The sequence below is a fragment of the Eumetopias jubatus genome, unplaced genomic scaffold (genome assembly GCF_037043125.1).
Source record: "Eumetopias jubatus isolate StellerSeaLion01/CBP00866 unplaced genomic scaffold, mEumJub1_p1.0 scaffold_15, whole genome shotgun sequence".
Lineage (NCBI taxonomy): Eukaryota > Metazoa > Chordata > Mammalia > Carnivora > Otariidae > Eumetopias > Eumetopias jubatus.
The window spans coordinates 57,803,341-57,815,022 of NW_028274821.1; the positions used below are offsets into that span (position 1 = coordinate 57,803,341).

The 11,682-nt window shown below is 37.3% G+C and overlaps 1 protein-coding gene across 1 annotated transcript in view; it reads right to left on the reverse strand.

Moving 5' to 3' along the window:
- KIF24 (kinesin family member 24) overlaps positions 1 to 11,429 on the reverse strand; it is a 49,290-nt gene extending 37,861 nt beyond the window's left edge. Inside the window, exons 1-3 of the mRNA XM_028115109.2 lie at positions 10,807 to 11,429; positions 7,294 to 7,483; positions 1,995 to 2,092 (exon numbers count right to left, since the gene is read on the reverse strand). Coding sequence (XP_027970910.2) covers positions 1,995 to 2,092; positions 7,294 to 7,483; positions 10,807 to 11,429 — 911 coding nt within the window. The remainder of the gene's footprint in view (positions 1 to 1,994; positions 2,093 to 7,293; positions 7,484 to 10,806) is intronic.
- Positions 11,430 to 11,682: the final 253 nt, after the last annotated feature.

Genomic DNA, 11,682 nt, shown 5'->3' on the forward strand with positions numbered 1-11,682 from the left:
CATGCAAGCACAAGCGGGGGGGGGGGGCTGCAGGTGGGGAGGGGGAGGAAGAGAATCTCAAGCAGACTCTCACAGGGAGCTCAATCTCACAACCCTGAGATCATGACCTAAGCCAAAATCAAGAGCCTGAAGCTCAACTGACTGAAACACCCAGGTGCCCCTGCACCTTTTATTTGTTCTAAATCCAAATTCTAACTTTAGAAACTTGCTCTCTTAAAAAGTATTCCCTAGATTTGGCATATAAGAAATTGAACCTGAAAGATATTTCACTTTTTCAGCCTGCTCAGAATAAAAAAAAATTTTAATGATGTCTACAAAACAATAAACAACAATAAAAAGAAAACAAAAAGACTGGACAAATGAAGTTATCTGAATGACCAATGAGCAAATGAAAAGATTCTCAATATCATTAGGCATTCGGGAAATTCAAATTCAAACCACAATGAGATCAAGTTCCATACCCATTAGATTGGCTAAAATAAAAAAGACTGACAATACCAAATATGGTGAGGATGTAGAAATGCAATTCACAGGGCACCCCTGCCCCTCCCTGCCACACATGCACATGCTCTCTCAAATAAATAAATAAATCTTAAAAAAAAAAGAAAAGAGAAAGAAAGAAATGCGATTCACATACATACATCGCTGTTGGGAATAGAAAATGGGTGTATGGAACACTGTTTGACACTTTCTTATAAACATGTACCTATCCTATGACTCCGCAATTCCCCTTCTAAGTTTCACCCAAGATAAATGAAAACATGTCCAAAAAAAAAACTTGTACAAGAATGTTTATACAGCTTTATTCACAATAGTCCCAAACTGGAAACAACCTAAATGTCCATCAATAGGAGAATGGATAAATTGTGGTATTTTCACAGAAAGGAATATTACTCAGCAATAAAAACTATGGATACATGCAACATGTACTAATATCAAAAAACATTATGCTAAGCCAAGCATAAAAGAACCTATGTGGGAATGATTCTATTTCTGTGACAATCTAGAACAGGCAAAACTAATCTATAGTGACGGAAAGCAGGTCAGTGATTATATAAGTCTGAGGGTGGAAGTGGAGATTTACTAAAAGGGGACAACAAGAGAACTCTCTGGGGTGATGGGAATGGTCTACTATCTTGTTCGAGGTATTGGTTACCTGGATATAGACAACTACCAAAACTCATCAAACCTGAATACTTCTTAAGATCTGTGCATCTAATTGTATGTGAATTATACCTCAATATATTTTTCAAATATTTTATTTATTTATTTGACAGAGAGAGACAGCGAGAGCAGGAACACAAGCAGGGGGAGCAGGAGAGGGAGAAGCAGGCTTCCCGTGGAGCAGGGAGCTCAATACGGGGCTCAATCCCAGGACCCTGGGATAATGACCTGAGCCAAAGGCAGACGCTTTAACGACTGAGCCACCCAGGTGCCCCATACCTCAATATTTTTAAAGTTATAAAAATTATTTTTAAAAAGTCAAACTACTTTGGAATCAGTGATACTAGTAGGCTGTTTGGCATTTTCTATCTATACGTGCCTATATTTCGAATAAACAACAGAAGTCCTTAGTGCCTTTTTGGTCCCATTTAATGTTTATTAAGTGTGAATAATTATTTCAAAATTTAAAAAATACATCTATGAAAAACAGATGATAGTCTCTTATCCTATCCCACTCCAAGGAAAAAAGTAATTGAGCTATAGACAGAATACATAATTCCTATTATCGAAAGTTCAAACTATAACCATTTAAACCTTTTTATTCTGAGAACTTTGATGAAATTATATTGTTGACAACATATTTTTGCTGAAAATTTCTGAATGCTTGGTGAATCCTATAGGGACAATGCACTCTTTAGAAGAGTCTAAATTCATCAGAGTAAAACACAAATTCATGTCTAATTCAAAAACTGAAAAACAAATGATATTTATAAAGAAATTTGTTATGGAAAACAGTATGAAGCAAGAGAAGCAAATAATTACTATCATACCCATTGAAAATATGCTGAATGAGTGGGTGAGTAGTCTTCATGTATACATCCCGATTGGTGCATGCTTCACCAAAGACTTCATCAAAATAAAAAACATGCTGAAAAAGAAATGTGATTTTTATAGAAGAGACATTTTCTGGATTTTCTTCACCACTATTCTAGTTAACACATACTAAAGGTGCTAGTATGTTTTTTAACTAAGTAACTGACTATGACAAACTTAGAGATAAATAAGCAATCAATAACTATCAAATGACAGGGCCTTCTTCTACTTGAGATCTCTGTAGATGTTTTTATAATATAAAAACTAAAGCACACAATTTTTGTTCTTTCTTAAGTGAAGTAAACTGATGAGTACAAGAGTGAGCCAATCCTCCTTAGGTCCAGGAGAAATGAATTCTCTAGGGATTATCTTCATAGCCCAGCTAGGGCCAGCGTATTTGAAATATGGGGGAATTCTAGAGGAAGACTTCCATTTCATAGGTTACACAGCTAAGCTTTTCTTTCCTTTTTAAAAGATTTTATTTATTTGAGAGACAGCGCACAAGCTGGGGGTAGGGGACAGAGGGAGAAGCAGATTCCCCACTGAGCTGGGAGCCCAACATGGGGCTCAAACCCAGGACCCAGAGATCATGACCTAAGCTGAACACAGACGCTTGTTAAATCAACGGAACCACCCATGTGCCCCCATAGCTGAGCTTTTAATCCCATGAACATTTATTGCTCCGTTGGTAACATGTTACCATAATTGCAGTAGACACTTCAAAGGGCCCAAAGATATAGATATTACCCTACTATTACCCCACCCCACCACCTAAAGATGTGAATCCAGATAAGTATACAAATGATTCTAAGCTAGAAAAAAATCTGACAGATAAAGTATATGTGGAATTCAAAGGAAAAACATATGCCTTCTGATTGGGAAAGACATTATGAAAAAGACTGTACACAGAAAGGGCTGAGGGGGAAGAAGAGGAATTTAAGAGTTAGAGATGGAGGCAGGGAAGATACTCCAGCCACAGGGAAAACATGGGCAACAGTCAAATCAGGAAAGCACAAGGAACATTTAGGGAACAGAGAAGATTCAGTGTGGTTAAAACATAGGATCTTGGTAGGTAGAAAGGTGAAAGAGAAGGCTAGAATAATGAGTTAGGACTATGTTGCATGGGTACTGGGACACTAGCCTTAAGGATGGAATGTTTATATTTAATTTAGCAAAGAGTGGGAAGACAATAAAAAACCTTGCAAAGGAAAGGGATGATGTGAGCCATTTTACTGGAAGATTAAACTGGCTTCACACTGTGAATGGACTAAGAACAGGAACACTGGTAATCCAGTGGTGAGTTAAGAAGTTAGGTCTAAATTCGATGATGACAAAGCAAATAAAGAGATGGATGGATGCATGAAAAATTTGGCAACTGCCTGGATATTACTTGCTGGGGAGAGAAAGTAGTCCAAGATGATCCCCAAATGAAAAATCATGTAATCTGGAAAAGGACAGAAGACCCTATTAAACTGTGTCTGGAAAGCATTAATTTAGCAGACATAATCATTTGCATAACTTAGAGGCTATTGGCAGCCCAGCTATCTCTGAGTAAAAATTCTAATTTCAAGCCTGACTGTAGCATAATAATGGCAGTCCATATATAATTAATGAGACATAAGGTCCTTTCTTCTGCTACCTCTTGGGCCTGCTCTAAATATCCAGTTAAGGGAAAATCCAGCAAAGTGAATTTGGGCCAATTTATTACATGGGTCATTCTACCCAGGTTTGATTCTGTTTTGTGTACCATTACGTTACATTAGAATAGCAGTTTGTTAGGTCATCTTAGCAGAAATTGGGGCCACAAAGTTGAATTTACCAGTTAGAAAATATTACCAAAAGCTAGAAAATAATGAATCTGTGGAGCACAATAAAGAGATCTGTGAGCTTTTAGTGGTATGAAATATGTGATACGATTTTAAGAACAATAAAATGTTTCTAACTATTGAATTTGGGTGGTAGGTACATAGGGGTTCATTATATTTTTGAATAAACTTGAAAATGGCAATAAGAAGTAAAATATATTTCTAATATTTTTTTTAGCATTTCTCAGGAAAATAAGGAAGAAAATGAACACAAGTAAATGTGGGAATTTTTAAAAATTTTCTTTTACTTCATTGAGTATATGGCTATTCTTTCTCTACTTCTATAAGTGCATGTGAATAACTTTAGCTCTTGAGTAAACACCTTAGAAAACACTTATTGATTAAAGGCATTAGTATCTTTCCTTCCAATAGGATTTAGGTACTGATTTTCCCAGTACTTCTGTAAATATCCTTAATGAAAGATATGTGAACATGCAAGATTACATTTAACATATATATTACATAAATATAATAAATGCTAGCATTACATATATATTTATATGTAAATATATATACATATATATTTAGATATCTAGATAGATATCTATATATATATTCCATAAAGTCCTTTGCATAATGTGTATTTCATTTAATCATACTTTATCAATTAGGTTGTATTAATACTCACTTTAGCCTTGTAATGATCAGAGTTCCATAATTTATTTTTAAATAAGTTTTTTCATATTATAAAAATAATATGTATTTATAAAATATCTCTGGAAAGATAGACTTAGAACAGGTAATTGTGGCTGCCTTCAAGAAGGAAATATGATTAGCAGGATGCTTTTCGCTGCATACCTTTTTTTTTTTTTAAATATTTTACTTATTTGACAGAGAGAGCACAAGCAGAGGGAGTGGCAGGCAGAGGGAGAGGGAGAAGCAGGCTCCCCACTGAGGCTGAGCAGGGAGACCGCTATGGGGCTCAATTCCAGGACCCTGGGATCATGACCTGAGCCGAAGGCAGAGGCTTAACCGACTGAGCCATCCAGGCACCCCACTGCATACGCTTCTGTATGTTTTGATTTTGAAATAGGTGAATCCATCTTACTCAAAAGTTTTTACTTTTCATATAAAAGTAACAAGCTGATTATAGAAAAATTTAAAAACATAGAAAACAATAGAGAAGAAAATCAAATTTATCTATAAATCTTACTACCCCAGAGATAGCCACTATTGACTTTTTGATATATTTCAGTACCATCTCTTTTTTCTACACATATTTCTTTATTTAAGAAGCTGGAATGAGGGGTACCTGGGTGGCTCAGTTGTTGGGCGTCTGCCTTGGGCTCAGGTTGTGATCCCAGGCTCCTGGGATCGAGCCCCGCATCAGGCTCCCTGTTCAGTGGGAAGCCTGCTTCTCCCTCTCCCACTCTCCCTGCTTGTGTTCCCTTCTCTCGCTGTGTCTCTCTCTGTCACATAAATAAATAAAATCTTAAAAAAAAAAAAGCTGGAATGAAATATATACAAATTCGTTTCCTTGTCCTTTCACATACTGATACAAAATTTAATGGTAAGTAGGAAAGCGCACTGCATGTGTATGACCGTATATATACTAAGTAACAAAAGAAGATTTGAAAGGATAGGATATTTAATTAAATGGATACATAAACCTGGTGTTTGAATTTTTGAATAAGTTTAAAAATTAAAGCCCAAAGAATCTAGGATCAATATTTATTTTCTAGGTTTGCTATGAACCTCCCTTTTCTTCTTTCCACTTAAGGAAAGAAAAGGGGGAAAAGCCCTCTCAGCACTTGTATTATGGCATTGATAGCTAAGGACTTTGACCTATGAGAACAAAGGTCCAAAGTTCAAACTGCAGAGAAAGTGCTATGAAAACCATGGGTGTTCAATAAGTATTGACCAATGGTAATGACAAAGAAGTAAGGTTATTATGTTTTGGGATAATGGAAAAATACAAAAGATAAGACAATGCTTCCTTGAGGGAATTACTGTGACAGAAGCATCATTAAGAACTTCTTGGGTAGATGGTGACTGGACAGGGCTATTGCTATGGTTATAAGTAGACATGGAACTAGATAACATTATAACTAATTGGCATTTAGGCCATCTTCAAAATAAATACCTCCCACCTAGACCTAATAGACTGTGCATTGATCAGCAGTCAATAAGGCCATTAAAGTGATTGGGTTGTTTATACAGTGGCCTAGTAATTTAGTGCCCATAGAAAGAATCAGTGGATTACTTTGAATGTTGCTGTGAAACCCAATATTGATAACCAAGAATAAGTTGAACAATGCACGTATAAAAGAGGGGGAAAGTGTTAACAATTTGACTTCAGTGTTAACATATTTATTCCAGGAGAGTAAAATCTCAGCTGATTAAAGTGAAATGCTAGCACAAAAGATTACTCACCACTTTTTTTTCTCTCTACCAGTCACTGGGTTTTGAGGCAAGAGAGCAAGAGAGAGAACAGTATGAATATAATATGAATGTTTAAGGAGGCAGACTCAGATTAAGAGAGACCTGAATTCCCAAATTTTAGCATCTGGTGGATTATCCTCTGTTTTAGATTATTTACAATTGCTTCATAATTTTAAGAGTACCTAAATTATGGTATCTTCCATCTGTGGGCCTGCTGCTTCCATAGGAGACTGAAGAGTTATTGCAAGGGTATCTATCTGCTTGAAAAAAGTTCCTTTCAATACCAAACCCTTTCTCCTTGGACTTTTTGTGATCTTTCTGGCAGGGAGTGAACATTTTCTTATGTGTCTATGTTACTAGTATTTTATTTAAATCCTTATATGTTAGATGTAAAAGTGAAATCATATTCTTGGGTTACATTTACTCACTATAAGCTACCCTATACAAAGCAGCCGGCTCAAGAGCCCAATTTCCACCAAGTTATATCTAAGCCCAAAGACAGCTGAGAATCAAAATAAGCAGTTGAGTGGCAATCTGGAACTTTGCTGCTCGAAAACATATCCTCCATTATTAAACTCCAGACTCACACTCAGAAGAATAAGTTCACACTGTGAGAGACAAGCAAGAACTGAGGCTATGGGATCATCTCTCAGTCACTCTGGGTCATGCACTCAGTGACTAGTCCTATCTACCACCAATTCACTACATTCTTTTTATCCCCTCAGTCCCCATTTTTGCCAAAGACGTATAATTACATTCATGTAAAATGTGTTAAGTGAAGGTATGATGCAATTCTATTGCCCTAGAGTGCAGAAATTACGTTATTGTTTCCCCAACTGCACTATATATTTTTAAATGAAGGCCCAGGGTATTAATGATTTATATCAGGAATGAATGCCAATACCCAAAGAAACTGAATTTTTGAATTTGTATGCTGCCATTCAAATAAAAGCAAAAAATCAACACACTTGATAATATTAGTTCCAAACACAAAAGGAAAGCATCATACCTGCAGAATATATTGTGTAAGGTCAACTGCTTCTTTCTTCTCATGAACAAGAAGAGTTTCTTTGTCTTGTACGGTAATAATATTAATTTCTCCACGACGTACCTCCCTCATGCCCAAAGGGCGTTTTCGAACACAAACTCTGATTTTCTCCATCTCAGTCCAAGGATTCTCTTTCTCTGAGGTGTTCTGTCTGATACATATTTATAAGTGGGCTTTAATTTTTAATAATAGGATAAGGCTACTTAAGAGGTCAAAGTATCAGCACATTTTGTTATTTTATATATACATTACACTTAACATATATACACACCTTACGCATATTATACATAAAATTTTCTCAGTATCAACACTTTAATATGTAACTTTACACATATTAGGTATATAGAAAGTTCTTTTATTATTATTTTTAAGATTTTATTTGACAGAAAGAGACACAGCGAGAGAGGGAATACCAGCAGGGGGAGTGGAAGAGGGAGTAGCAGGCTTCCCGTGGAGCAGAGAGCCTGATGAGGCGCTTGATCCCAGGACCCTGAGATCATGACCTGAGCCACCTAGGCGCCCCTAGAAAGTTCTTTTATTAACTAAATCCTGATTACTTCTATCTCTATCCCTAATCCAGTCCATCCTTTGTCTTGCCAACAACAAACAAAAAAACCCAAAACCCTAAGAGTTGCTCTAGCTCTAAGACTTGCGTGTTTGGCTTCCAGATGTGGTCTTCCAAAAACTTCTAATGGTGGATGTTCTTTCTATATGTCCCCCCAAATCAGGCTGGTTAATCCTCAAAATCAAACACAGTATGTTGGGACCACCCCTCCAAGGCCTTTAAAGGGCCTAAACCCAGGGGCGCCTGGCTGGCTCAGTCGTTAAAGCGTCTGCCTTTGGCTTGGGTCATGATCCTGGGGTCCTGGGATCGAGCCCCGCATCGGGCTTCCTGCTCAGCAGGAAGCCTGCTTCTCCCTCTCCTACTCCCCCTGCTTGTGTTCCTTCTCTCACTGTGTCTCTCTCTGTCAAATAAATAAATAAAATCTTTAAAAAAAAAAAAAAAACCTAAACCCATGTCTTTTACTTCCTCTCAATCCAATTATTCTTACACATTTACTGTTTTCTCTCTCTCTCTCTTTTTTTTTTTTAAAGATTCTATTTATTAGAGAGAGAGAGAGAGCACAAGCAAGGGGGAGAGGGAGAAGCAAACTCCCCATCGAGCAGGGAGCCCGACGTGGGGCTTGATCCCAGGACCCTGGGATCACAACCCAAGCTGAAGGCAGACATTTAACTGACTGAGTCACCCAGGTGCCCCCATTTACTGTTTTCTTGACCATTTAATCTAATTTTTTTTTTTTTTATCCTACCTGGGTTTACGAAATACCTTGAATTATTAGGTGGTAGGTTTCAATGTACTTTTCCTCCTAAGTATATTCTGCCCCTCCCTTTGTCTTACTTTCTTACTTCCTCTTTTTGTCCACCTGATATGTGTTTGTTAGAACATAATCCTACATTTCTTCTTCCCAGGACAATTTTATCACTGGTGCTGCCCACCACTATCACCCTTCTATTAAGATGCATTTCTTTTCTGGCTCTGACTTCAGTGAACTTATCAACCTTAACAGCTAGACTATTTAATGAAATATTCCTTGAGCTAGGGATACAAAATTCATCAGGTTTACTTACTGAGCCTAATGAGGGTATACATGCATATCTCTAATAACGGACCATTTACCTGTATAGAAATTCCTCTTGGGGTACCTGGGTGTCTCAGTCCTTAAGTGTCTGACTTCGACTCAGGTCATGATCCCGGGGTCCTGGGATCGAGCCCTGCATCGGGCTCCCTGCACCGCGGGAGGCCTGCTTCTCCCTCTCCCACTCCCCCTGCTTGTGTTCCCTCTCTCACTTTGTCTCTGTCAAACAAATAAATAAAATCTTAAAAAAAAAAAAAGAAAAGAAATTCCTCTTAACCTAAGTAACATAGGATTCTTGTAAGTAGTCTACCAGGATCAATGCCTTTGGTCCATATACTAAGAATGTCTTAGACAAGAGAAATTATTCCCTTCCTTTACACTTTAGAATTTGATTAATAGCCGCTAAAAAGCCTTTGTAATAGATTTTACACAGGATATTTCGCTATGTAACTGTTTCATATCAATTTCAATTTTCTGAGACCTCCAACTGGCTGGAAAATTACTTTTTGCCAGGATTTAAATTAGTAAAAAGGAGCAAATAAAATTTCTAATATAGTTCTATACACAGAATAGTTCTAATATAGACCATAAAGGACTACTTCAGACTTTTAAAGCATGTTTTTTTTAAGGGGGGGAGGGGGGAGAGGGAGAGAGAGAATCTTAAGCAGGCTCCATGCCTAGTGCAGAGCCCAACACAGGGCTTAATCTCACAACCCTAAAATCATGACCTGAGCTGAAATCAAAAGTCGGACACTTAACTGACTGAGCCACCAGGTGCCCCACCATGTTTTGTTTTGTTTTTTTAACCTACAGCAGACTTTTAAAAATGTACCATTTTGAGGGGTGCCTGGGTGGCTCAGTCGTTGGGCATCTGCCTTGGGCTCAGGTCATGATCCCAGGATCCTGGGATCGAATCCCACATCAGGCTCCTTACTCAGCGGGAAGCGTGCTCTCCCTCTCCCACTCCCCCTGCTTGTGTTCCTGCTCTTGCTACCTCTCTCTGTCAAATAAATAAATAAAATCTTAAAAAAAAAATGTATTTTGTTTTTCCATAATTCACCATGTATAACTTTTAAAAATAACCAAACAAATATATGTTACTTTTAAAAGAACATGTTTTCTATTATACCAATGCTGGTATTAGGGATTATTCAATATTTCAGCTCTTAGTGACCTTATTTCAACATTTATGTTAAAGCACTAGGTGAAAATAACTTATTATCACCCTATCAAAGTCTAAACTATATCAAAAGTGTCTTACTCTTTTGCAATCACCAAAATCATATGTTCTTGCAGGGCTAGAAATGAAGAAAACACTCAAAATCAGGACCACATTCCAGTGTGTGCAGGTTACCTAATTGCACGAAAGACCTACTTAATTCAGCTACATGCTCTTTGTTTTTAACTAAGCTTTAGGTCTCCTGGTTGAAGTGAATTTGATAGCCTTAAAAAAAATCCTGTGGAACGAACACACACACACACCCACACACACACACACACTTTTTCCATTGCAGAAGGCCAGTTAACTGTTTTACCTTCAAGGATGCATTAGATGTATCATGTTACACTATAATAAATAATAGAAATAGGTCTGCTAACGGAATAATAGCAGATCCTGGCAAGTAACAGCTGTTTGACATACGTGAACAATATCATCTTTCTCCCATCTGGAAAGTCCCAATTCCTCATGAACTTTCCCCCATCAAGGTACTTCTATTATTGTTGTAGAAGCTGTTCACTATAATTTTCTGTAAATAAGGGTAGTTGCTCTCAGTCATGGAGAGGCTTGCCCTTGCCTGATGTTACCCTACACCCCAAAAAAGATAAAAATAATTACCTGATACAAGATTGAGGGATTCCATAGTTATACCCTGAAACATAAGAGACTCTTTGAATAATGGGAATATCATAATCCCCCAGTAGTGGAGAAAAGTGATTTGATGAAAAGAGTGAAGTGTTAGTTTCTGTTTGCACATAGGAACCAGCAGCTGCAGCACTCAGAATTCTTGTTTTTGTAGGGGACTGGAGATCATCCGGCAGCATGTGCTCCAGCACTTTTAGGTAACTAGATTTCTGGTCATTAGCAGAAAAATCTGATAAACTGCACATCTCAAACCCATTGTTGTTGGTAATTCTGTCCTTGTTGTGAGCAGGAGAATCAAAATGCAGTTGCCTGCGAGGGCCAGATCTGGCTTCCTGAGGTTTACTGCACAGGCTGTTTGTCTGAAGAGGATGCTCTGGGCTACTGACTGCTTTATCTTCTTCCTGCATAATTTTAATGATTTTGATAAGTTGGAAGAGACGTTTGCGGTCGTTCATGTCATGTACTCCCAATTTGGAGTAGTCCTTCATTGTAACCTTGGCTAATTCATCTATTTTTTGAAGGCCAAGGGCAGTAAAATGAGGATAATACTGTGCAAGTTCAGCTTCACAAAGACATTCATACAACCAGGATGTCATTTTTTGTGAATAAGTTTCTATAAATTCTGAAAAGGAAAAAAAAAGCCATTTACTTGAAATATAGTATATATATTCCTTTAAAAAAAATGAGAATCACAAAACAAACATGCAGAAAAACCCCTTCTAGCATACCAAGTTTTTAAATATATTTTTCTTCTGAAAAAATTCAACAGCACAGTGCATAAGTGTAGATGCTTATGATGCATTTGTCGTAACAGATGTAATTCATCTGCTTAATACAAATGGAACTTCA